This window comes from Pristis pectinata, chromosome 21 (genome assembly GCF_009764475.1).
Source record: "Pristis pectinata isolate sPriPec2 chromosome 21, sPriPec2.1.pri, whole genome shotgun sequence".
Lineage (NCBI taxonomy): Eukaryota > Metazoa > Chordata > Chondrichthyes > Rhinopristiformes > Pristidae > Pristis > Pristis pectinata.
This window is the reverse complement of record NC_067425.1, coordinates 24,432,695-24,454,838: the sequence shown is the minus strand read 5'-3', so window position 1 is coordinate 24,454,838 and position 22,144 is coordinate 24,432,695. Positions and strand designations below refer to the sequence as shown.

General features: G+C 40.5%; 2 protein-coding genes across 2 annotated transcripts in view; one reads left to right on the top strand and one right to left on the bottom strand.

Annotated features, from left to right (window-relative positions):
* Positions 1-6,521, top strand: part of nf2b (NF2, moesin-ezrin-radixin like (MERLIN) tumor suppressor b) — a 35,198-nt gene extending 28,677 nt beyond the window's left edge. The window contains exon 17 of the mRNA XM_052035510.1: positions 2,667-6,521. Within this exon, the coding sequence (XP_051891470.1) occupies positions 2,667-2,723 (57 nt within the window). The 3' untranslated portion in view covers positions 2,724-6,521. The remainder of the gene's footprint in view (positions 1-2,666) is intronic.
* Positions 6,522-7,826: 1,305 nt separating this feature from the next.
* sbds (SBDS ribosome maturation factor) lies at positions 7,827-18,128 on the bottom strand. The gene is made up of 5 exons (XM_052035535.1): positions 17,609-18,128; positions 15,072-15,201; positions 11,763-11,963; positions 9,406-9,570; positions 7,827-8,186 (listed from the first exon to the last, which is right to left on the bottom strand). The coding sequence occupies exons 1-5, from the start codon at positions 17,734-17,736 to the stop codon at positions 8,058-8,060; spliced, it is 753 nt and encodes a 250-aa protein (XP_051891495.1). The 5' UTR covers positions 17,737-18,128; the 3' UTR covers positions 7,827-8,057.
* Positions 18,129-22,144: the final 4,016 nt, after the last annotated feature.

Genomic DNA, 22,144 nt, shown 5'->3' with positions numbered 1-22,144 from the left:
TATTTATATATTACTTGTAGATGCATATTGCATTAATTTTTAAATCAGTAGGTAGAAGGGAATTGACGCAAGATCAGTTAACTGATGGGGCAGCACTGTCAAAATTCCCTGGGTTACTAGTCTAGTAGCATTAAGGTAGAACAGAAGAGTTATGCATGTAGAGGTTTTATTTTTGTATTCAACCAGCACAACTTTGTGTTCATATGACGAAATTTAAGAACATTCTGTACCATTCCCATTCACTGGGTCATGTTATTACAAAACTAAAATAGAATAATCTCTCTGCATCTTGACACAAATCTCCTGTGTTTTAAATTTCATGCAACACTTTGCTACCTACCTTGTATTTGTGACTCTATATCTGTTTTTAAAAATGTTATTCCTGTAACAATTACTATTCAAATCTTCTTGTCTCCTCAGCCTAATTTCCTGTTGACTCCCACTGAGTTGACATTGGGGATGTCACAACAGCAATAAGTGTAAACAGTTCTAGGAATGTCAAATTGTATGTCATTCAAGATGGCACCTAATCTACACTTTCAGGAGATTGCCCTGTTAATTTGTAGCATGTTTTAACTTGATCATTTTACAATTTGTATCCAAATCCTCTCCTGGAAAAATATTGAACAGTACAGAAATGTGACTGTACTTCTCCCAAAATGTCTAGGAGGTTATAGTTGTGTGATAGTTCTGTACATGCTATTACATATACTTTCTGTAATATTCATGTACTTGTTTAATGTTGTTAGATGCCCCCAAGGCTCCACGACAGTGCTATCAGACAAAATTTGACACTGAATTAAATAAGGAGATATTAGGGCAGACATTTTGTGCCTTAAAGGTGAAAATAGAGTTGACAAAGTGGAGTGTTTTTTGGAAATTCTAGAGCTTGTGTCTTCGGCTGCCAATAGTGTATTAATGAGAGCCCACACTTAAAGTGGAGATACTTAGTGTAGTTGTGGAGCTTGAGATTAGTAGTAGAGGAAGGTGAAGTCATGGAAGGGTTTCAAAACAAGATTAAAAATTTAAGATGATGCTTACTAAGGAGCCCTTGTGGAAGCATGGTGATCAGTGACCGGGACTTTAGTAAAGATGTGAGAAGTGGAGTTTTGCATGTGTTTAAGTTTATGAAGGACAGAAGATGGGATCCTGATCAGGAGCATCTCGACATGATCAGATTTGGAGATAGCAAAGATGTTCTTGAGCAGTATATGAGCTGAGTGAGGCAGAGTGGAGTCGAAAGATGGATGTCACCTACGTACTGAAAACAAGCATTATGTAGTGTCCACTTGGTTATGTAGCAGTTCCGGTGTCTTTCAGTAAGAAGGTTGAGGCCTCCAGTCTCCATCCAGGAACAATTAACACTTAAGGACATTTTGAGCAGATGTTGCATTGTCCGAGGTGCCGTCTTTAGGATGATGCATTAAATGGGCCTTGTCTGACCATTTAGATGAACACGACATATTCTGGTGCACTTAGGAAAGCAGCAGAGGATTTTCTTTCACTATCCTGACCAACATTTTACCCACAATCAATATGACTAAAACAGTACTATTTATCGTTGTGGTTATCAGTCGTTGTGGAACTATTATAAACACTGCAGACTCAAGACTGCAGGTGCTGGGACCTGGAGCAAAATACAAGCTGCTGGAGGAACTCAGTGAGTCAGGCAGCATCTGTGGAGGACCGTCCTTTTGCCTCAGTTGCTGCCTGATCCACTGAGTTCCTCCAGCAACTTGTTTTCTGTTATGAACACTAGTTGACTGGAGATTTGCTTAAAAATAAAAACAATAATGACCACTACAAAGAATAATTCATTCGTTGTGGAGGGCTTGGTGACATTGAACATAGAACATAGTTGCTCATCTACCACAATGCCATTTTCCTGCACTATCTTCATATCCATTGATATCCTTAATATCTAGCAATCTTTTGATATCTATTTGAAACAAATTGAGGTAGAGAATCCCAAATGTTTACCACACTTTGTATTTTTCTCATTTCAATCCTAAATGGCCTATCTCTTATTCTAAGACTGCAAACTTTGTTCTAGACTTCTCAGCCAAGGGAAACAACCGCCCTACATCCAACTGGTCAAGCACTAAGAATCTTGTACATTTCACTGAGAATTGTTCAGTTTTCTAAACCCTAGAAAATACCAGCCTAGTCTTCTTAAATACTCTATACAGCAAATCCGCTATCCCTGGAAGCAGTCTCATGAACTTTCAATGTACTTCCTGTATAAAAACTATCTCCTTTTTAGGTTAGGAGACTAAAACCATACGTAATATTCTCACCAAGGCCCTATACAATTGCTGAAAGACATCATTACTCTTGTTCTCAAATCCTCTTGCACTAAAGTCAGCATATCATTTGCCTTTAGATGGCTTGTTGCACTTGCATGTTGGCTTTCAGTTACATGTGTGCAAGAAGATGTGAAAGGTGTTTGAATGAGTGAACTTGGCATTTATCACTGTTTCACCCAACTTAATCCTCCTATTTGTTGTTTGCCATATATATTGCTCACAGAAAAATTGCCTTGCCACACAGCAATGGGATAAGACTTGGATATTATTTGGAAAGTTGTTAGTGAATAAATTTGAAAGTTAGTTGAAAAATTCTCTATTAACAATTTATGAATATTTGTTTCTCCTTTCATTCAACAGCTTAATCTGCAGAGTGTAACTGCAAAGACACAAGTGGCCTTTTTGGAAGAACTCTAAAATGCACAAAACTGTCTGGTCCGCTCATGAGTTTGATCTACCTGCATTCCAGAGCCAGGAACTGAATTTAGCACAATGTTTTTAATGAACTTCAGCAATTTGTTTTATGAAAGAGATTAATTCTGCTTGAAATTACAGATATAACAATTTGCACACTGGCAAAGACTAGTGTATTTAAGTCACTGAGCATATATAGTCACACTAAATGGGAAATATTACTAATGATTCCCAGTTATAACACTAAATATTAGTGCCTTTGCTGTTTATATTAAAAATACCTGTAGACTAATGGAATCCTTTTACGCTTCAATCAGGATATTTAGCTGTCCATATTAAAAAGAAAATGTTATTTATTCATAAGTTTTCAAAAACATGGACCTGTTTGCTGATTTCACCCAACTTACTCCTCTGTCATTGTTTTATCATTATTTTCACTACTCAAAGGAAAATCTGAAGTGGTGAAGCTTCACTAAACTACATTTGTAGCTAGGTTAATATTAGTGGTAACGGTCAGTGATATTTAAATGATAATAGTATGAATGCACCAGAATACAAGATATTCATATACACCATTTTAATTAAATTGAGTTTTTATAATTCAAATATTGAACGTGTGACCAAACCTACAAACAAGTCCACATGGGGTGCATTGGATTGGTGGTTACACAAATATGGGCAACAATCCAAACTCGAAATTCTGGTATAAAATCAGAATCCGTCTTTCTTGTAAGAGCCTTATTTTGTTTATTATACTAACCTTCTAGACATGATGGATGTGACACTATTTTTCATGCATATCCTTTATTCCTTAAAAATTGCATCTTATTCTTAAAAGTTCTGTTAGATGAAGAGCTATAAAAAGAGGAATATACAAACAAAAATTGTAAAAGGATTGTGAAAAGGATTCAAGCAGGTTTGCATGATTTCCATATGTGGACTTTGCACAATAATTTGCTGGTTTCCAATCAATTGTTTAATGGAGGGAAGTTTATATAAAAAAAACAACTGGCTCCTGGTCCATTCAAACATACTGGATATGTAGTTCTGCATTTCTACTAAGGAATGTGTTTCTCTGCAAAGGTTCAATGATGAGAATATGTTCATCCGTAACCAAGAATAATCATGGTTTTAAAAACACAAAATGCTGTAAATACTTGTCAGGTCAGGATACCTCTGTGGGAAGAGAATCAAAGTGAATGTTTCATATTGGACCCTTTGTCAAAACTGGAAGATGGAGAACATTTTGCAGTTCTGATGAAAAGTCTTTGAGCTGAAATGTCAACTTCTACTCTTTCCGCAGATGCTGCCTGACTTACTGAGTGTTCCCAGCATATTCTGGTTTTATTTCAAATTTCCAGCATCTGCAGTTTTTGATTTTTGTGATCAGGGGGTTTTGTTGTGAATGGTGGAAAATTAACGTGGGAAAGATCTCTGCAGCTTTTGAAATTCCAAGATTCTTTAAGGAGAAGAGCCATTTTTATTTCACAAGGAAAAACAAAAGACTGCCTATTTGAGTGGTTTGATGTGAATTTTCTTTATCAAAAGTAGCTGGAACATTTAGAAGGTCCACACTCATTGTTTTAGAAATATTAGCAGCAATGTGAGAAACCGATTTGCTTGTTTAAATTTCACCTGAACTTTATTTTCCTATATAATTGGTACTCTTTTGTACAGCTTACAATGCCAAGTTAGCTTTTTCTCAGAAGAAATGAGGATTAAAAATACATGCTTTGATTTAATTACTTTCTTGAAGATGTTGTTTCGACAAAACTAAGCATATAAACAGGCTGACTGAAGTTTTATTGTGTATTTTTTCATTGACTATTTTTTCATAAACAATATTTAGTAAAAGATGTTTGTGTTTGTGCCATTGAAATTGATATAAAAACCACGTTTAATGAGGGAGCATCCTTTTTTGATAACCTGCTAGTAGCATTTTTCCCAAAAACTCATATCTAACTTTTTTCTCAGTTTAATATTCAGAATCAACAGATAATGTGACTTTCATAATGAATTGGTAGGTGAGTGCATCACATTGGCTGGTACTGAGCCTTGTAGGATAAAGGTATCACTTCTGTGCTTTAGTGTGCTAGAATTAGATATGGTGCTCCAAGGTAGAGTCCAACCAGGGATTTTTGACAAAAGTGCTGGAATTCCACATCTGTATATTAGTATTGGTATCTGTAAAGTTGAAACATATTAATGTTTTAGGTTTAACCCTTTGTAGATGGTTTAGTGACACAATATGCATTGAGCATGTATGGGTCCTGGGTTGAACTTGTGGCTGAAGGTGGTAACAACTAAGATGTTGGGGTGTGACGTTGGCTTCTTCACTAACTGTGGGGTAGCCAAAGGATCATTTAAAAAAAAATCAGGATCCAGCTTTATACCTGTCAACATTATTGAAAGACAGGTTTGTGTTGATCCTAATTACTGAAATATATTGAATGAAACATCTGGATACAGTACAGGAGCACCTTGTTCAAGGGAGACAATTGAGGAAGTTAGGTAAACACACAAAGACATGAAACATGCCATTAACATGAAATTATAAGAATATTATTTTTGAGCATGCCAAGGATTTCCATGAACACAGTCACTGGGATACATATTTGGTTTGGTCATATTATTAAATATGATGGTATCAGCTGCCTACTTTACCAACTACAACTACTCTCAATATTTGGTTCCACTGAGGTCACTTTGACTAAAGATGCATTTTTATCACATCAATTTTATGAGATGCAGAAACTTTAGCACTCTTAAACTATGATTAATTACACTCAACTACCTTAATGGTGCTTCTGGTATGTTAAGAGCCAGGCAGTACTTTACACACTGCGCATACTATATTCAGACTTGAAGCAAAGTTTGAAGAATGAACATTCAGAAAGATCAGGGTTGGAGAACGTGAAGTAGTAAGAACTGATAAAAGTTGCTCATCCCTTGAATGTCTTACTTTTAACCTTCTACATTTTGCAAAATTTGCTGCTCATCTATCCAAGCAATTTATTATCTAAGTTTGTACACTTATTTATTTTCTACTGCATTAGAAAGCAGTAGTATTTGTATTTTTCTGCATTGTTGTTTCCAGGATTTAAGCAAATTTCCTTACACCTGTATCAGGAAATAAGGGAAACTGTAAATTGTATATTCCTGAACTGCCATGTTCAAAATAAACATTTATGATTGTATATATCAATATATCTTGCCCCACACACTGAAACGATGGTGACCTCAATTTTTGTCTTCAAATTTCCTGTGCACTAAGTATTTATCAGATACACCATAAGAAAGGTTGAGAGATTTCTCTATCAATCATGCTTTGCATAGCTGGGAGTGAAGAAATTTGTACAATGTAATAAATTAAAGAAATTTCATATATATGATTGTATGCAACCCTTTATGCTGTCTGTCACATTTTAAGAGTTTTTTTCCCAATGTGACAGTCATGTACAGCTGTAGATTATTGACTATTGAATGAGAGACAGCAATTTTCCTCTTGGTTCTCACTCACTACATTAAATTTTCTACTGTCAAGTAGCTAAGCAACTTAAATATTTAATTTGCTTCATTTGGAGGTACACTAGCTGCCCTGTGAAGCTGTTGCTTCCATGCTTAATTCTCAACTATTCCAGCCTGCTGCATAACATTTTCCCATATTTCTCTCTCATTGATCTTGCCAAACTCTTTCCACTGCTGCATTGTCAAAAATGTAATAGTGTGTAGGCATTTAATTTAATGGTAATTCCTTCCCTATGTAAACAAGCAAAATGGCTTAAATGGGATCTAAACAAAATTACATGAGTAGTTGCATAATTATAGGTTGTCTCTACTGCAATAAGAAATGGCAGGGCAGAAGATACAGAGGTCCAACTTCTGTTGCTGATAGTCATTTTGTGTGTTTCCACACAGCTGCTTGCTGCCCTCTAGCAGGCATTGTATGCCATTTTTTCCCCCAGCAAGGACCGAGATAATGAAAGGGTGTGCTTCAAGATATTTTTATGTCTCTCCAATTTGCAAGAAACTGGAATGTTATGGCAAAAGCAAATATGATGCACAGGTAGTTGAGAATCAAAAGTGGGCTACAATAATAACACTCAGCTCCCTGAACCTTTTTAAAATACTGGGGTGAAGTTGGCTTCTAGTATCACCCCACTCTCCCCTCCATGATTTCACTGAATTTTTCTTCCAGTGATGGATGCATGACAACTGGATTGTAGCGGATTTCTACCACAGCAACATTGAACTCTACCCTTTAGTGTTAATTGTGGTGAATACCTTAATCTGAGAAAATGCACTTTAAGTTGATTGTTCAACCCCTTTACTGACAAGTCTAACACCTTGTGGTGTACTCCTTACTATAGATACAGTAATGTAATTACAGATACTCCATGACTGAACTAAATCTGAAGTGACTAAAGTACACAAGGCACTTGAAATTTGAATTCAGTTTTAAAATAAAACTATAATGTAATAGCAATGACAGTCATTGCAATGAGATTGTTGTTGAGAACCCAAATGCATCACTGATGGTATTTGTCCTAACAGGCTCATGTCTCCAGATCTATATTTATGGCCTTGTTTTTTTCAGTGCCACAAAATATAAAACTTTAGGATCACATATCAATGTGATATTGCTGTAGGAATGCCTCAGGTCAGTGCCTATGAACAAATATCTTCAACTGTTACAATGGTATTCCTTCCATGAAAAGGTCAGAATTCAGCAAGATGAATGAAGCAGTTTGTGGCTAACTGCAGTAGGGTTTGATCATCCAGGTTTTGGCTGATAAATGATAACATTTGCATCAGACAAGTGCTTGACCACATTCCCATGATGTTGACATTAACCTAATGATTAACAACGTTTGGCTGTCAGTTGAACAGTACAAAGGCAAATATTCTGTGGTAAGTGACTCACTTCTGACTTCAATGTATTTCTACCACTGCAAAGTATATATTGGTGTGATAAAATGCTCCTGCTGGATAAATGCAACTTCACAATACTCCACTTATCATTCAAAGCAAAAACACTCCAGCGGCAACCAATTTAGTCATGTGAATGTACTAAATGCAAGGAGAAAAAAATCAATACCAGATAACTTTAAAGGCTTTAAACTGACTTTAATTAAATACAAGGGAAAAAAAACTCAATAGTATACTTTTGTAAAGAATATCAAGTGGTTTAAGGATTTAAAATTGTAACTAATTTATACCTGTGGGGTCCCACTGAAGCCAACAAGGTCTCTGTGCACATTAAATGAATATTTATTGGTACTAGTGTGGTTTAACAATACTTGATTCTGCAGCTAGACCAAAGCTTCCATGAACAACTCATTCAAGTTTTTCATCACCTTCTTCCACCTCCTTTAAGCTGAGAACTTCCAGGGAAGCCTTTCCCTTTGTTTCATGTCGAATTAGTTCATCAATTTCTCTGAAGCAACCAGGATCAATCAAACATACCTAAAGTAAAATCATAAAGATGATTTCTATTTACAGAAACAGAAGAAGATCAGATGCTCATCAGAAGATGTGTGCAGTTGCTGGCTGTGTATTCTAAAATCCATCACTGCTCTGAAGAAATTTCAGATCTCAAATCCTCCCATCCCTTCCACGAATGAGTCTAGCTCTCTCTCTAGCTTTCAATCTTGTTTCTATCCAGTGGTCATTCATGTGTGAATCTTAGCAGACCAGAGGATAAAAAAAACATAATTAGCCAAATATTATCATTTGGCATCCAGACAAGTACGTTTCTCAGCAAAAGTCAATGGTTGCCTACAATGATTAGTAATCAATTTGACGTCTGCATCAGCCCAGAGTAGGCAAGCACTGTTTTCTGCCTTGGTTGATACATGGTAATTCCGCAGAGGAAATGTCAAAATGTTAAAGACCTAAATTATAACAAATTTTTAACCATGCTGAACTTTATATTGTTTTTATTTCCTGGAATTAGTACTTCTTAAATAATCAGGACTGCTGTATTATGCAATCAAATAAATTAATATCTCACATGATTAACATGATTAAGCTAGAGATGGTGCAGAAAGGATTCACAAGGATGTTACCTGGATTGGAGGGCTTGAGTTATCAGGGAAGACTGGGTAGGCTAGATCGGTCTTCCCTGGAGGGAAGGAGGCTGTTTCCCATGAACTAGAGGGCATAGGTTTAAGGTGAAAGGATATCCGAGGGGTAAATTTTTCCACAAAAAGAGTAGTCATTATCTGGAATGAGCTGCCAGAGGAGATGGTGGAGGCAGGAACAGCAACAACATTTAAGAGGCATCTTTACAAGTACTGGAATGAGCAGGGCATAGAGGGATATAGAATTAATGCAGGCAAGTGGGATTAGTATGGACAGGCAATGGTCAACATAGATGCAGTGGGCTAAAGAGCCCGTTTCTGTGCTGTACAACTCTATGATCCATTCTGATTTTATTGCATTGAAAAATCTTGATTGCTTTTGATAATCCATTAACGTGAGGGCCAATGATTTAACATAGAAATAGAATTATTAATCAATCTTTAGGAAAAATTGAGAGATTAAATCTGTTCTGAGGGATCAAACAGAGTTTAATGCGAGCAGGGAATTTCATTGCCCTCGGTGTATCTGATAATAAACTAATCCAAATCTGAAACCCGAAATCATGATGCTCCAATAAACCGGGAATGTAAATAAAACTTACAACATCTAAATCTTCAGCAAATTCTTCACTTTCCATCACTTTAATCAGTGGCTTCAGTTTTTCCTTAAGCCGCTTTCCATCCTTTATCGGAATCCTGAGCCGGAGTCTCATGTGAGCACGTTCAATTTGCATACTCTCCTTGAGCAGTCTGATAACCTCCAATGCCTTTATGTATGAAAGGAGACTTTAAAAGTTACTTACTCCAATTCTCAACATTGGAACATTTAAGTGAGTAGAATTTAATATTAATACATCTTGAAGAGGATGCCAGGTAGAAACCAATCCAGATTTAATCACATTGCAGTACTGATATTTAAATACGTGTATGTTAATATAAAAACTTCAGTTTTTGACTTCTGTCCAATGGAATTCCATCTGAAATAATGGATTGATTCCTTTATAAATGTATTTTTTTTTTACAATGTTTCACTTGCATAATCCTAAAATGTACTCACCATGTCCTAGTGCACATTACGACCAATAGATTAATTTTGAAATATAGTCAAATGCTTCAGCTAATTTTTTGATGGAAATGAGAGACCTGATAATCTGTTGGTTGAGGATTGTATTCACATGCACACTGGGAGGAACATTTTCCAATATCATCATGATTGCTTTATATGTGTAATTGAGCAGTTGAATGGGGTCTAGAACAAACTTTTAAAGTGAAAGCCAACATCTCCAAAAGTACAGTTCTCTCCATGTTACTGAACTAGTTACCAAACTCCTGAAACAGACACCAAGTTTCAAGGTCGCTTTTAGTAAGAGATTACTAGGTAGACAAAAGGTTCAAGGATATTCTCTCACACTCCTTCAAGATAAACGCAGCATCCCCACTGACTGCTAGGAATACTTGGCCCATAACTGCTCAAAGTGGGGAAGGAGTGCTTCCTCCTGGCTGTACAGCACCTCCCAGCGGCAGATTGAACTGTCAACCCCCATCATGTACTTATCTTTGCATAAAAAGACCACTACCTTATCAAGGCAACTGGTGGTGGTAAATAAACATCGTCCTTGCCAGCATTCTTCAGAATAATACTGTAGAATTCCTTAGCTTTGAAAAGCACCAATACTAACCGAAGGTTCAAGGGGTTAACACACTGATGGCTGGTGTCATACATCGCACAAAGGAAAATGGTCATGGATTTTGGAGGTCAATCATCTCAGCCCTAGGATATCATTGCAGGAGTTTCTCAGGGTGGTGTTCAAGACCCAACCATCTTCAGCTGCTTCATCAATGACCTTCCTTCCATCATAAAGGTCAGAAGTGGGGAAGTTGGCCCCACGTTCAATTCTATTTACAATTTTACAGCATATGAAGCACTTCACACCTGCATAAGTTGTAGACAACCTGCAGGTATGGGCTGATACTTGGCAAGTAATCTGTACCACGAAACTGCCCAGGCAATGACCAACTGTAATGAGAGAATCTAATCCCCCACCCTTGACTTTTGATGACATTAACATCACCGAGTCTCCTACCATCAACGTCCTGAAGGTCACCATTGACTGGAAACTAAACGGGACCCAGCTGCACAAATACCGTGACTGTAAGAGCAGATCAGAGGCTGCATCTCCTGTTACCCAAAAATATTTCCACCATTTGCAAAGCACCACTGGAGCGTGATGCAATACTCTTCACTTGCCTGGATGTGTTTAGCTTTGGTAACATTCAAACAGCTTAACGCCATCCAGAACAACGTAATCCACATGAAACACTCACTGACTTCATCTCTACAGTGTATATCATCTACAAAAATGCATTAGCTGTTCACCTAGGCCACTCCCACAACACCTGATCTCTACGACCAAGAAGGTCAAGGGGAGCAAATGCATGGGAATACTATCACCTGCAGCTTCCCCTAAAAGCTGTAAGCCATCCTGACTCGGAAGTATTTTGCTGGTCCTTCATTGTCACTGGGTCTAAATGCTGGGGCTCCCTCCCTAATAGAACGACTGTAGTAGGTCAAGGTGACAGTAAGCAATTAGGTATGGGCAATAAATTTTGGGTTTGCTATTGATGCCTGGATCACCACAAAAAAATTAACAAAAATTCCTCAATGAATGGCTACTCACATCTTACTTCGAAAGATGAAACAGTCAGTGGTAGAAGGTAGCACAGTAAATGTTGTAAGATTAAACAAAATTTACAAAACAGGAAGAAACCTGTCTAATCAGGTAAAATAAAACTCTTATTCTGGTGTGTTCTACGTAGATGAAATAGTTCTGTCTTAACAGAACAACCATTTGGAAATCTCATTCTTGTTACCGGGAACATCAGAACATACATTCTGACTTAATGACATCTATAAATTCAAATTCAGTTCTTCCTTATTCAGTGCTTTGTCTTAACCTACCTGCTGCTTTGTACTCTTGTTGGCCTTCACAGAGTAGTGAACGTCCTTCATGGCGCGCTCTATTAGGTTCACGGTGTACGGTCTCTTTGTTTCAGGGTTGACACATTTCTCTACCACTATAGTCGCTATGTCTCGGAACATCTGTTCAAGCTGTGCATGTCGCTCCTTATCAGAAACTTGCAATTCACCCTTCGCCAGAATCTGAAAAACAATGAGATCTGTATTTGTATTTGAAATTGAACTTTGTGTGTAAAAGTGTATCTATTAAAAATGACAATCTTAAATTATGTGGAGAGATTAATATTGATTCCCAGTATTTCTCACCATAACTATTTATTACATTTTAGCTTTATTGGTTGGAGACACTTTAGGGACAGATGGAGTCTGACAACCCATAGAACCAAAGAACAACACAGCACCATACAGGCCCTTCGGCCCACCATGTTGTGCCAACGTTTAAACCACGCCTAATACTATCTAACCCCTTCCTCCCACATATCCCCCATTTTAAATTCTTCCATATTCTTATCTAACAATCTCTTGAACTTGACTAACGTACCTGCCTCCACCACTACCCCAGGCAGTGCATTCCATGCACCAACCACTCTCTGGGTGAAAAACCTCCCTCTGATATCTCCCTTGAACTTCCCATCCATTACTTTAAAGCCATGCCCTCTTGTATTGAGCATTGGTGCCCTGGGAAAGAGGCGCTGGCTGTCTACTCTAACTATTCCTCTTAAGTATTTTGTATTCCTCTATCATGTCTCTCCTCATCCTCCTTCTCTCCAATGAGTAAAGCCCTAGCTCCTTTAGTCTCTCCTCATAATCCATACTCTCCAAACCAGGCAGCATCCTGGTAAATCTCCTCTGCACCCTCTCCAATGCTTCCACATCCTTCCTATAATGAGGCGACCAGAACCGGACACAGTACTCTAAGTGTGGTCTAACCTGAGTTTTGTAGAGCTGCATCATCACTTCGCGGCTCTTAAATTCAATCCCATGATTTATGAAAGCTAACATCCCATAAGCTTTCTTAACTACCCTATCCACCTGTGAGACAACTTTGAACCCAGATTCAATATTTATAGTTCCAAAAAAAAATCAATCTGCTCTCATTAAAGAAAATTTGTAAAATAACTTTCAATTTGGTAAATTTATCTGGATTATTTCAAGTTAGTTCTCAATGAAACATTACAATGATATTCTCACACAGAAGGATGGACAAAATACTTATATGCAACCAATTCAAGGCAATTAATCTGATAATGTAAACTATTTCACAACATCTCACAAAAAAGGTGATTTCTGAAAGACAGATTCCAGCTCAGGCTGACTCAGGCCGATTCCAACCCTAACACTCACTCCTGGAAAAGTGAAAATAACACTAATACTGTTTAATTATCTATGGAATATAAACTTTCCACAAACACAAGGCAGAGTTTCAGATCAGCTTAGAAACTAGTACTGTTAGCTAAAAAGAACTTTTTGAAAGAATCAGACCAAAACGTGCTGCCAGTGGCGTGTAGCTTGCACTTACTGCTGACTTACATGGTTAAATACAAACTTCTCTTGATTTGAAACCCTGAACCAACCCAGTTCAAAACTGTAAGGAGCCTTGTACCACAGCAGGCTTTTGCATGATATAATTGGGTCAGAACAAACTCTGTTCATACTACAACTTACAATAGTTGGGCTTCCAGATCTGCCAACTGTCAAATGTTTCTGGAAGTTCCCAATATTCTGAAATATTCAAGAATACTCAAATGCAACTAAAATTAAAATGAATGATGAAAATCTTAAAATAATTAAAACACTTGAAAAACACAAATTTAAAACATTTAGAACTAAATGAATTCCAAAAATGTAAATGATGTCATATTTATCCAGATTGATTTCACGCATTCTTTTCCATTTAAGTGAGTGAATTTGTTGCCCCTCTACCAGGTGTAATCTTATGCAAGCTCAGGGGGAAGATTCCCTAGAATAATTTCTGACAGAACTGCAGTAAATTTGAGCTGCCTCTGGACTCGGGGTCTAATGTTAGATCACAAGTAGGAAAAAAAATAAAGAGTGGTCAGCAAGTTCAGGACTTGTGATTGCACAGGAATGTGAGTGAGGTGGCAGTAACTGTGCTGCTCAATTCCAGCAAGTTACTAGTCCATTATTCAAACCTGGATTTTTGCTAAGAGCCGGTTTTACTCTCCAATCTAGTCACACTCTAGCACTTGCAACCTCACTGCTGCATGCTAATCCCAAGCTTCAGTACAGATAATCACCGTTACCGAAACTCTGATTTAGCATCGCAGCCACCATCCCACCCAGCATCACCAACACCACTAAGCATCAATAACTCATGCATATCATGTGCTTTGCATCCCTGGAGTTTCCAAATAACATTTTTACTTTAGTTATTCCTTACCATTAAGAATCTTTCTTCAATCAACTAATTTCTTTTCAGTATTTATACACCAAGCAAAGATTTGAGAATAGATAAAATTCTTCCATACGGAGCTAGAGTCCAGACAACAATCCACACTGCTGCCAAACCAATGGAAACCAAGACTCCTTGTGTGTGCAAATGATAGGACTCCAGAGCTTGACATTTTAGGATTTGGGAGTAAAAACAATAAACATGCCCAATGACGGTAACCATTACACTTATTTTTTTTAAAAAGTGGATGCAATCACACAGTTTGGGAATCCAAATTAATCATGTATGGGCATTAAAACAATGTAACACACACACTTAAAATATTATAATATTATTTACAGAAGGACAACACAGTGCCAGAGCTGCTGCCTCAACTCCAACAATCCAGGTTTAATCCTGACTTCTGGAAATGTCCATGTGGGGTTTCCACCTTCCCCAGTGACTGCAGGGGTTTCCTCCAGGTTCTTCAGTTTTCCCCCCGCATCCTAAACGCATGCAGTTTTGGAGGTTAATTGTCCATTACACCGAGTGTGCAGGTGAGTGGTAGAATCTGATGAAGTGGTGGAGTTGGTGGGAATATGTTAAGAATAGATTATAGGCATAAAATTAATAGGGGGACGGGGCTCCTATGGAACATTTATCGTACAAGATTATCCTTATCATTAAATAATTCTCAGCTATATAGTTGTCAACGTATAGCTATATATATATATTGTTCAATCTCACAGCCAATGTCACTGATTATTGGTACAAGAATAATTCAGTCGATTTAAAATATTTCATGAAAAAACTCATTCAAGAGGAAAGATAATGTTGAATATTTTAGTGGCAATATTTTCCAACAACTCATTTCTTTCGCAAAATTTCTCAAAACACACCTGTTTACATATGTCAGTCAGATTGTCTGTCTGAAATGCTGCAACACAATCCTCTTTCTTTGCCACTTGTCCTTTTGATACATTTGTAAACACTGTGTGTGTCTGAAGAACTTCATCAAGATCCTTTTCGCTGAAAATACAAGAGTGCTTGAGATAAAGAGCTGTTCATAAATACGTACAGAATGAAACCACACAAATCTTTCTTTTTTTTAAAAAAATAATCCACTCTTCACTCAACTATTCAATAAGATAACGTTATCTAAAAGCTTCCATCACCACACATTCCCTCTTCCTTCCTTGGACCCAGAATGAAAGCCAGATGCTTGCACTGGATTTGGTCCAACTGGAAATCAAACTTTTAATAGACAAAAACCTACCTAAATTTCTCTGTAGTCTATTTGTACACACACACACACACAGTGGCATGCAAAAGTTTGGGCACCCCTGGTCAAAATTTCTGTTACTGTGAATAGTCAAGTGAGTAGAAGATGAGCTGATCTCCAAAAGTCATAAAGTTAAAGATGAAACATTCTTTTCAACATTTTAAGCAAGATTAGTGTATTCTTTTTGTTTTGTACAATTTTAGAGTGAAAAAAGGGAAGGAGTACCATGCAAGTCTGGGCACCCCAAGAGATTTGAGCTCTCAGATAACTTTTACCAAGGTCTCAGACCTTCATTAGCTTGTTAGGGCTGTGGCTTGTTCACAGTCATCATTAGGAAATGCCAGGTGATGCAAGTTTCAAAGCTTTATAAATACCCTGACTCTTCAAACCTTGTCCCAACAATAAGCAGCCACGGGCTCCTCTATGCAGATGCCCACAAAGCAGGAGAAGGCTACAAGAAGATAGCAAAGCGTTTTCCGGTCGTGTTTCCTCAGTTTGTAATGTAATTAAGAAATGGCAGTTAACAGGAATGGTGGAGGTCAAGTTGAGGTCTGGAAGACCAAGAAAACTTTCCAAGAGAACTGCTTGTAGGATTGCTAGAAAGGCAAATCAAAACCCCCATTTGACTGCAAAAGACCTTCAGGAAGATTTAGCAGACTCTGAAGTGGTGGTGCACTGTTCTACTGTGCAGCGACACCTGCACAAATATGACCTTCATGGAAGAGTCATCAGAAAACCTTTCCTGCATCCTCACCACAAAATTCAATGTCAGAAGTTTGCAAAGGAATATCTAAACAAGCCTGATGCATTTTGGAAACACATCCTGTGGACTGATGAAGTTAAAATAGAACTTTTTGTCTGCAATGAGCAAAGGTACTTTTGGAGAAAAAAGGGTGCAGAATTTCATGAAAAGAACACCTCTCCAACTGTTAAGCACGGGGGTGGATCGATCATGCTTTGGGCTTGTGTTGCAACCAGTGGCATGGGGAACATTTCACTGGTAGAAGGAAGAATGAATTCAATTAAATACCAGCAAATTCTGGAAGCAAACATCACACCATCTGTAAAAAAAAAGCTGAAGATGAAAAGAGGATGGCTTCTACAACAGGATAACAATCCTAAACACACCTCAAAGTCCACAATGGACTACCTCAAGAGGCACAAGCTGAAGGTTTTGCCATTGCCATCACAGTACCCCGACTGAAACATCATCAAAAATCTGTGGAAAGACCTCAAGAGAGCAGTGCATGCAAGACGGCCCAAGAATCTACAGAACTAGAAGCCTTTTGCAAGGAAGGATGGGTGAAAATCCCCCAAACAAGAATTGAAGGACTCTGAGCTGGCTACAAAAAGCGTTTACAAGCTGTGATACTTGCCAAAGGAGGTGTTACTAAGTACTGACCATACAGGGTGCCCAAACTTTTGTTTTGGGCACTTTTTTTGTTATTTTGAAACTGTAAAAGATGAAATAAAGTAATCTTGCTTAAAATATTAAAGAAATGTGTCATCTTTAACTTTATGACTTTTGGAAGTCAGGTCATATTTTACTCACTTAGCTATTCACAGTAACAGAAATTTTGACCAGGGATGCCCAAACTTTTGCATGCCACTATATATACATATATGATTTATTTATTAGTCACACGTACATCGAAACACACAGTGAAACAAGTCTTCTTGCGCTTTTGAGAATGTGCTGGGGGCAGCTACAAGTGTCGCCATGCTTCTGGCGCCAACATAGCATGCCCACAATCCTAACCTGTACGTCTTTGGAATGTGGGAGGAAACCCACGCAGACACGGGGAGAACGTACAAACTCACAGACAGCGCATATAATTAAAGATGGAAAGCTTGGTATAATGAGGAGAGCGGCAAGGACAGGAAACCTAAGTGGGAGGAGCCAGCAGATTTATGGGAATAGTATTAGGTTTGAGTATCATGACCCACAATGAGCTTTGAGATGGACACTACATGGATAGCTCTATGTACTGTCTTGGACTGTTTAACAATAGAACCCCTTTATAACTGCATGCTACTCTCAGAAAACCACTGCACGACAATACCAAATTGCAAAAAACCAGAAGTGAATAGGGGAATATATTAGATCAACAAGTGTAACCCACTGTGAAAGGTCCATGTACCCCCAGTACTCACGCTCCATTTCTCCAGCTCATGACTTTGTTCTTGTAGCAGGCGATTTCAAAGCGTTTCCCTGCTCGCTTCATGCGGACAATCGCCACGTTAGTCAGCCGGATTTGGTTGGTGGGAGTGAAGATGGACATTTTGGCGGTGGGGCCGGACTCAGCCGGCGGTCAACAGACTCCTCACGGACAGACGGTGACCACAGCTGCTGCTGCCTGAGCCTCGGCTCCTGCCCCGAGACCACACGGCTCAATTCAGCCTGTCTCTCTCCCGTAGCGGCTTCCTCCGGACACCAAGCCCCGGGCCCTGCCGCCCCCTGTCCCGGACACCGACCCCCGGGCCCTGCCGCCCCCTGTCCCGGACCCTCCGACGCAGTGGCGACGAACCCGTTCCCTCTCGGTCAGCTCCGGAGAGCAACACGGGACCCGCTCTAACGTTCCACCTGCAGCAAGGAACCCCTCGGCTGAGCGCGCCGACCGCCTCCTCTCCTCCCACTGTCTCCTACTTGCCTGGAAAATAAATGTTAAGGCAGTAAGGCTCCGAGCAAAATAAAATCAAACTATATATTTAGTGGGAAAGCAGGAGCATAAGGCGGATATTGTCCGGGGGAGCGGTTAAACAGGAGCTCATTGTTGCGCAATGTGGTGGACGGTGGGTGCAGGGGTGGGGAGGGTCAGGGTGCTGCTGGGGAGAGGGAGGGGAGGGTCAGGGTGCTGCTGGGGAGAGGGAGGGGAGGGTCAGGGTGCTGCTGGGGAGAGGGAGGGGAGGGTCAGGGTGCTGCTGGGGAGAGGGAGGGGAGGGTCAGGGTGCTGCTGGGGAGAGGGAGGGGAGGGTCAGGGTGCTGCTGGAGGGAGGGAGGGAGGGAGGGGAGGGTCAGGGTGCTGCTGGGGGGAGGGGAGGGGAGGGTCAGGGTGCTGCTGGGGGGAGGGAGGGGAGGGTCAGGGTGCTGCTGGGGGTGGGCAGGGTGTCTTCCCATCCTGTCTCCTGATCAGGGTGATCATCCCAGATTCAGGGGCTGGTTCAGCAGGTGTGAAGATCCCAGTGGGTGGGTGCCAAGTTGGACATCAGATTCCACAGAGGTGAGATGGGAGTGTTGGGCAAATAAAGACTTCAGACTCTGAAGGTTGTGAGGTTGTCATTGGGGAGTTCATAACCCTCCACATCCCCATGGAATCAGCTAAGACTTAGGTTCCATTAGTGCACTGGTTTCTTCCAGTACATGCTGGGAAGTCAGTCTATACATTGGCAGCTTAAAAATCACAATATATGCGGTGATTATTCTACCCTGAGCATAATTGCCTGTGTTCTGGATCATCCAATTTGAAGGTTACATATAATAGATGAACATCTTCTCGACTGATCTATAAAGTTTTAACCATTAATTTATTACTTTTTGTACAGCCAAAGATGTGAACCCCCCCCCGGTCAGTATCCTGATCATAACATACACCACTTTGATCCAGCCAATTATTTTGTGTCACACTCCACCAAAGCTCATTGTTGACGATTTTATTGTCTAAAAGTATCTCTTATGCCCTCATTCCTACTGGAGTTAATTGCCTCAGAAAACATTTCATTTGACACCAGGCTCCAAGGTATGTGGGAGGAGGGGTTGAAGAGACTCTGGTTGTTGGAGTGAAGTCCCTGGATTCTGGAGGTTAGGCATGGGTGAAAGCCCTAGAGATTAGGGTAGGGGAAAGAGTTAACATTTTGTAAGCAGGGAGAAGTGGCAAAGCCCCAGACTCTGGAATCAGTGTTGTGGGAGGTCCCAGTCTCCAGGGATGAGGTAGGACGAAGAGCCCCAAAGCAGGGGTTGCGGGTTGATGTGGAAAATCGGAGGGGAGAGTGGTGTGGGAGGAGAGCCCCAACTCAGCCGAAGACAGACTACAGATTCCAGGTGGTAGGAGGGGGTGCAGGGAAGATCTCATACTGCAGCTGAGGGGTAGAGGGAGTGGAAGACTTCAGGTGCAGAAATAAACACATAAGTTGGAATTTGCAAAGTTCATTTACGCAGAGCCACTTTTAAAAGAACCTATTGTAAAAATTACAGGACCATAAATTAATGAAATAATAAATCATGAACAAATTAACTAATTTGTGTCAGGTTAGTCCTGCTATCTAGATAGGTTCTATAATCAGATATCACACTCAGAAATGCTGTATTCGTAACATGTAATGTTCAGTTGTACCACATCAAAACAAATTTACTACGTGCTCAACTGTTCTCTGAGAATGTATTTGATGAGAACTTATCTATGACAGATTCTTTTAAAAGGGTAGAACATTACAGAGACAAAAAAACTTCTGGAGAGGTGCTGCTTGCCTTTGTATTGGGAACACTGTAGAGAAAAGCTTTGTATCTCTTGAATTTCTTTTGTTTAATAAAACACTGTTAGTTTAAATAAACTGCTTTCCTCAAATGTCTTGCTGGGTGAATAAGAGAAAGCTACTGAGACAGTATTCACAGCACTTGAGCAAGGAAATGTCACCTACATTTCCCAGTCACCCACGGAAAATGAGGAATTCTGTTCAAAAGATATGGCAATCCCATGCAATTCTATGATGCTGTTCACACATTGACCCCCCTGAGGAACAACTTTCCCTGTTTTATGATGTAGTTCTGAATATGACATGCTGCATGGACATTCCCATCAACTGTTTCATTCTATCACATAGACAAGCTGAACTGACTTGGAGGTTCACCCTGTTTCACCTGACTAGACTAAACAGGTGATTGTTTGCAGCCTTCCTTTGAACAGGGTGACCGGTCATCTGAGCTGGTGATGTTATTGCACCATGTTGGGCATCAATGAGTGACCAATGAATAAGAACTTGGACCGAGACTCTGCTGATGGTTGCAGTCTGCTTGGTTTCTGTTACAGGATTAGTGAGCTGAATCTGTCAAGAGATCCACCTACTTTGCACTCCCTTCATCCCCTCAACATTTGGCTACTGTGAGATGCTCACAAGATATTCAATGAATACTTGAAATATTAATTGCTTTTTGACTGAACCCGTCATCCTTCAGTGATATGCTCAGCTGCCTCAGTGTCGCCCCGTGGCCTCATTTACTGACTCAGAACGCTCCTGGATGGATGAATGTTGTCGTATACCCATCTTGTCATCCACAGCAAGTTTCCTAGCACTAAAGGCCAGAAAGTAACTACTATTTTCAGCAGCTGTATTTGAAGTTTTATATTTGGGGCATAGTGATAAATGATTAAAAAATCACAAATAATCAATAGAAATTGGTTTCTTAATGCAGAAAAGGTGAGAAGCGAAAACATGGTCACTGTTACAAAGAATGTATCTGTGACTTTGATGAATGCAATTTTAAGAATGTTAGTGACGAAGCTAAACCCCTGCAGTCACAGGGAGAAGCTGACTGAAGAGATTCCAAAAACAGACTTGACTGGATTTTCAGGAGGTAACATATTCAAGTGCTCTGGAGGAGAAAGTGAAAGTTGCTGCCTCAAATATTTCCAAGTTCCAACTTGTCCACAATTCTGTCATTTCATTTTTCTCATATTACCTGACAGCAAAGGAGGCCATTCAGCCTGTCGAGTCTATACCAGATCCCAGAGCATTCTCGTCTGTCCTGTTCTCCCATGTAATCTATTCTCTCTCCCATGCCCATGAATTCCTCCCCCCCCCCAAACCCGTCAACATTATGGGGTAATTTACGGTAGCCAATTAACCTACCTTCATGACTTTGAGATGATGTGGAAACCTGAATTTCCAATGGAAGTCACGCAGTCAGAGGGAACAAATATGCGGACTGGAACGAGGTAGATCATGAGGTCAGAGTCGCTCTCATCGTATAAGGGAACCATTCAATAGTCTTATCACAGTGGGATAGAAGCTGTCCTTAAGTCTGGTAGTAGGTGCCCTCAGGCTCCCGTATCCCCTACCTGATGGAAGAGGAGAGAAGAGCGAATAACCTGGGTGGGTGGGTACGACTAGCTCACTGGGCAACACAGTCAGCATGGACGAGTTGGGCCGAAGGGCCTGTTTCTGTGCTGTAAGACTCGATGACACCACCAGCAGCCCAGGCCGGAATCACCCCCCCAGCCATTGGAACCGTGCAGTGGGCACCAGATGGGTGACCATCCCCTGCCCACCGCGGCCATCCTGGGGGGTGGGTAACCATCCCCTGCCCACCACGGCCATCCTGGGGGGGGGGGGGGGGGGGCGGTGACCATCCCCTGCCCACCGCGACCATCCTGGGGGTACCCATCCCCTGCCCACCACAACCGTCCGGGGGTCGGGGGTGACTGACCCTCCCCACTGCGGCCATTCTGGGCAGGGGGTGACCGTCCCCTGCCCACTGTGACCATCGGGGGGGGGGGGGCGGTGACCATCCCCTGCCCACTGCAACCATGCTGGGGGTACCCATCCCCTGCCCACCGCAACCGTCCGGGGGTCAGGGGTGACTGACCCTCCCCACTGCGGCCATTCTGGGCAGGGGGTGACCGTCCCCTGTCCACTGCGACCATCGGGGGGGGGGGCGGTGACCATCCCCTGCCCATCCGGGGGGAGGGCAGCGTG

Bases quoted from the DNA above. Each gene is read 5' to 3' on its own strand.
- sbds (XM_052035535.1), bottom strand. From the start codon at position 17,736: ATGTCCATCTTCACTCCCACCAACCAAATCCGGCTGACTAACGTGGCG. The intron at 9,571-11,762 runs GTAGGTTAAGAC...TCATACATAAAG, and splicing joins ACAAGAGTACAAAGCAGCAG to GCATTGGAGGTTATCAGACT. The intron at 8,187-9,405 runs GTAAGTTTTATT...ATTTTACTTTAG, and splicing joins TTGCTGAAGATTTAGATGTT to GTATGTTTGATTGATCCTGG.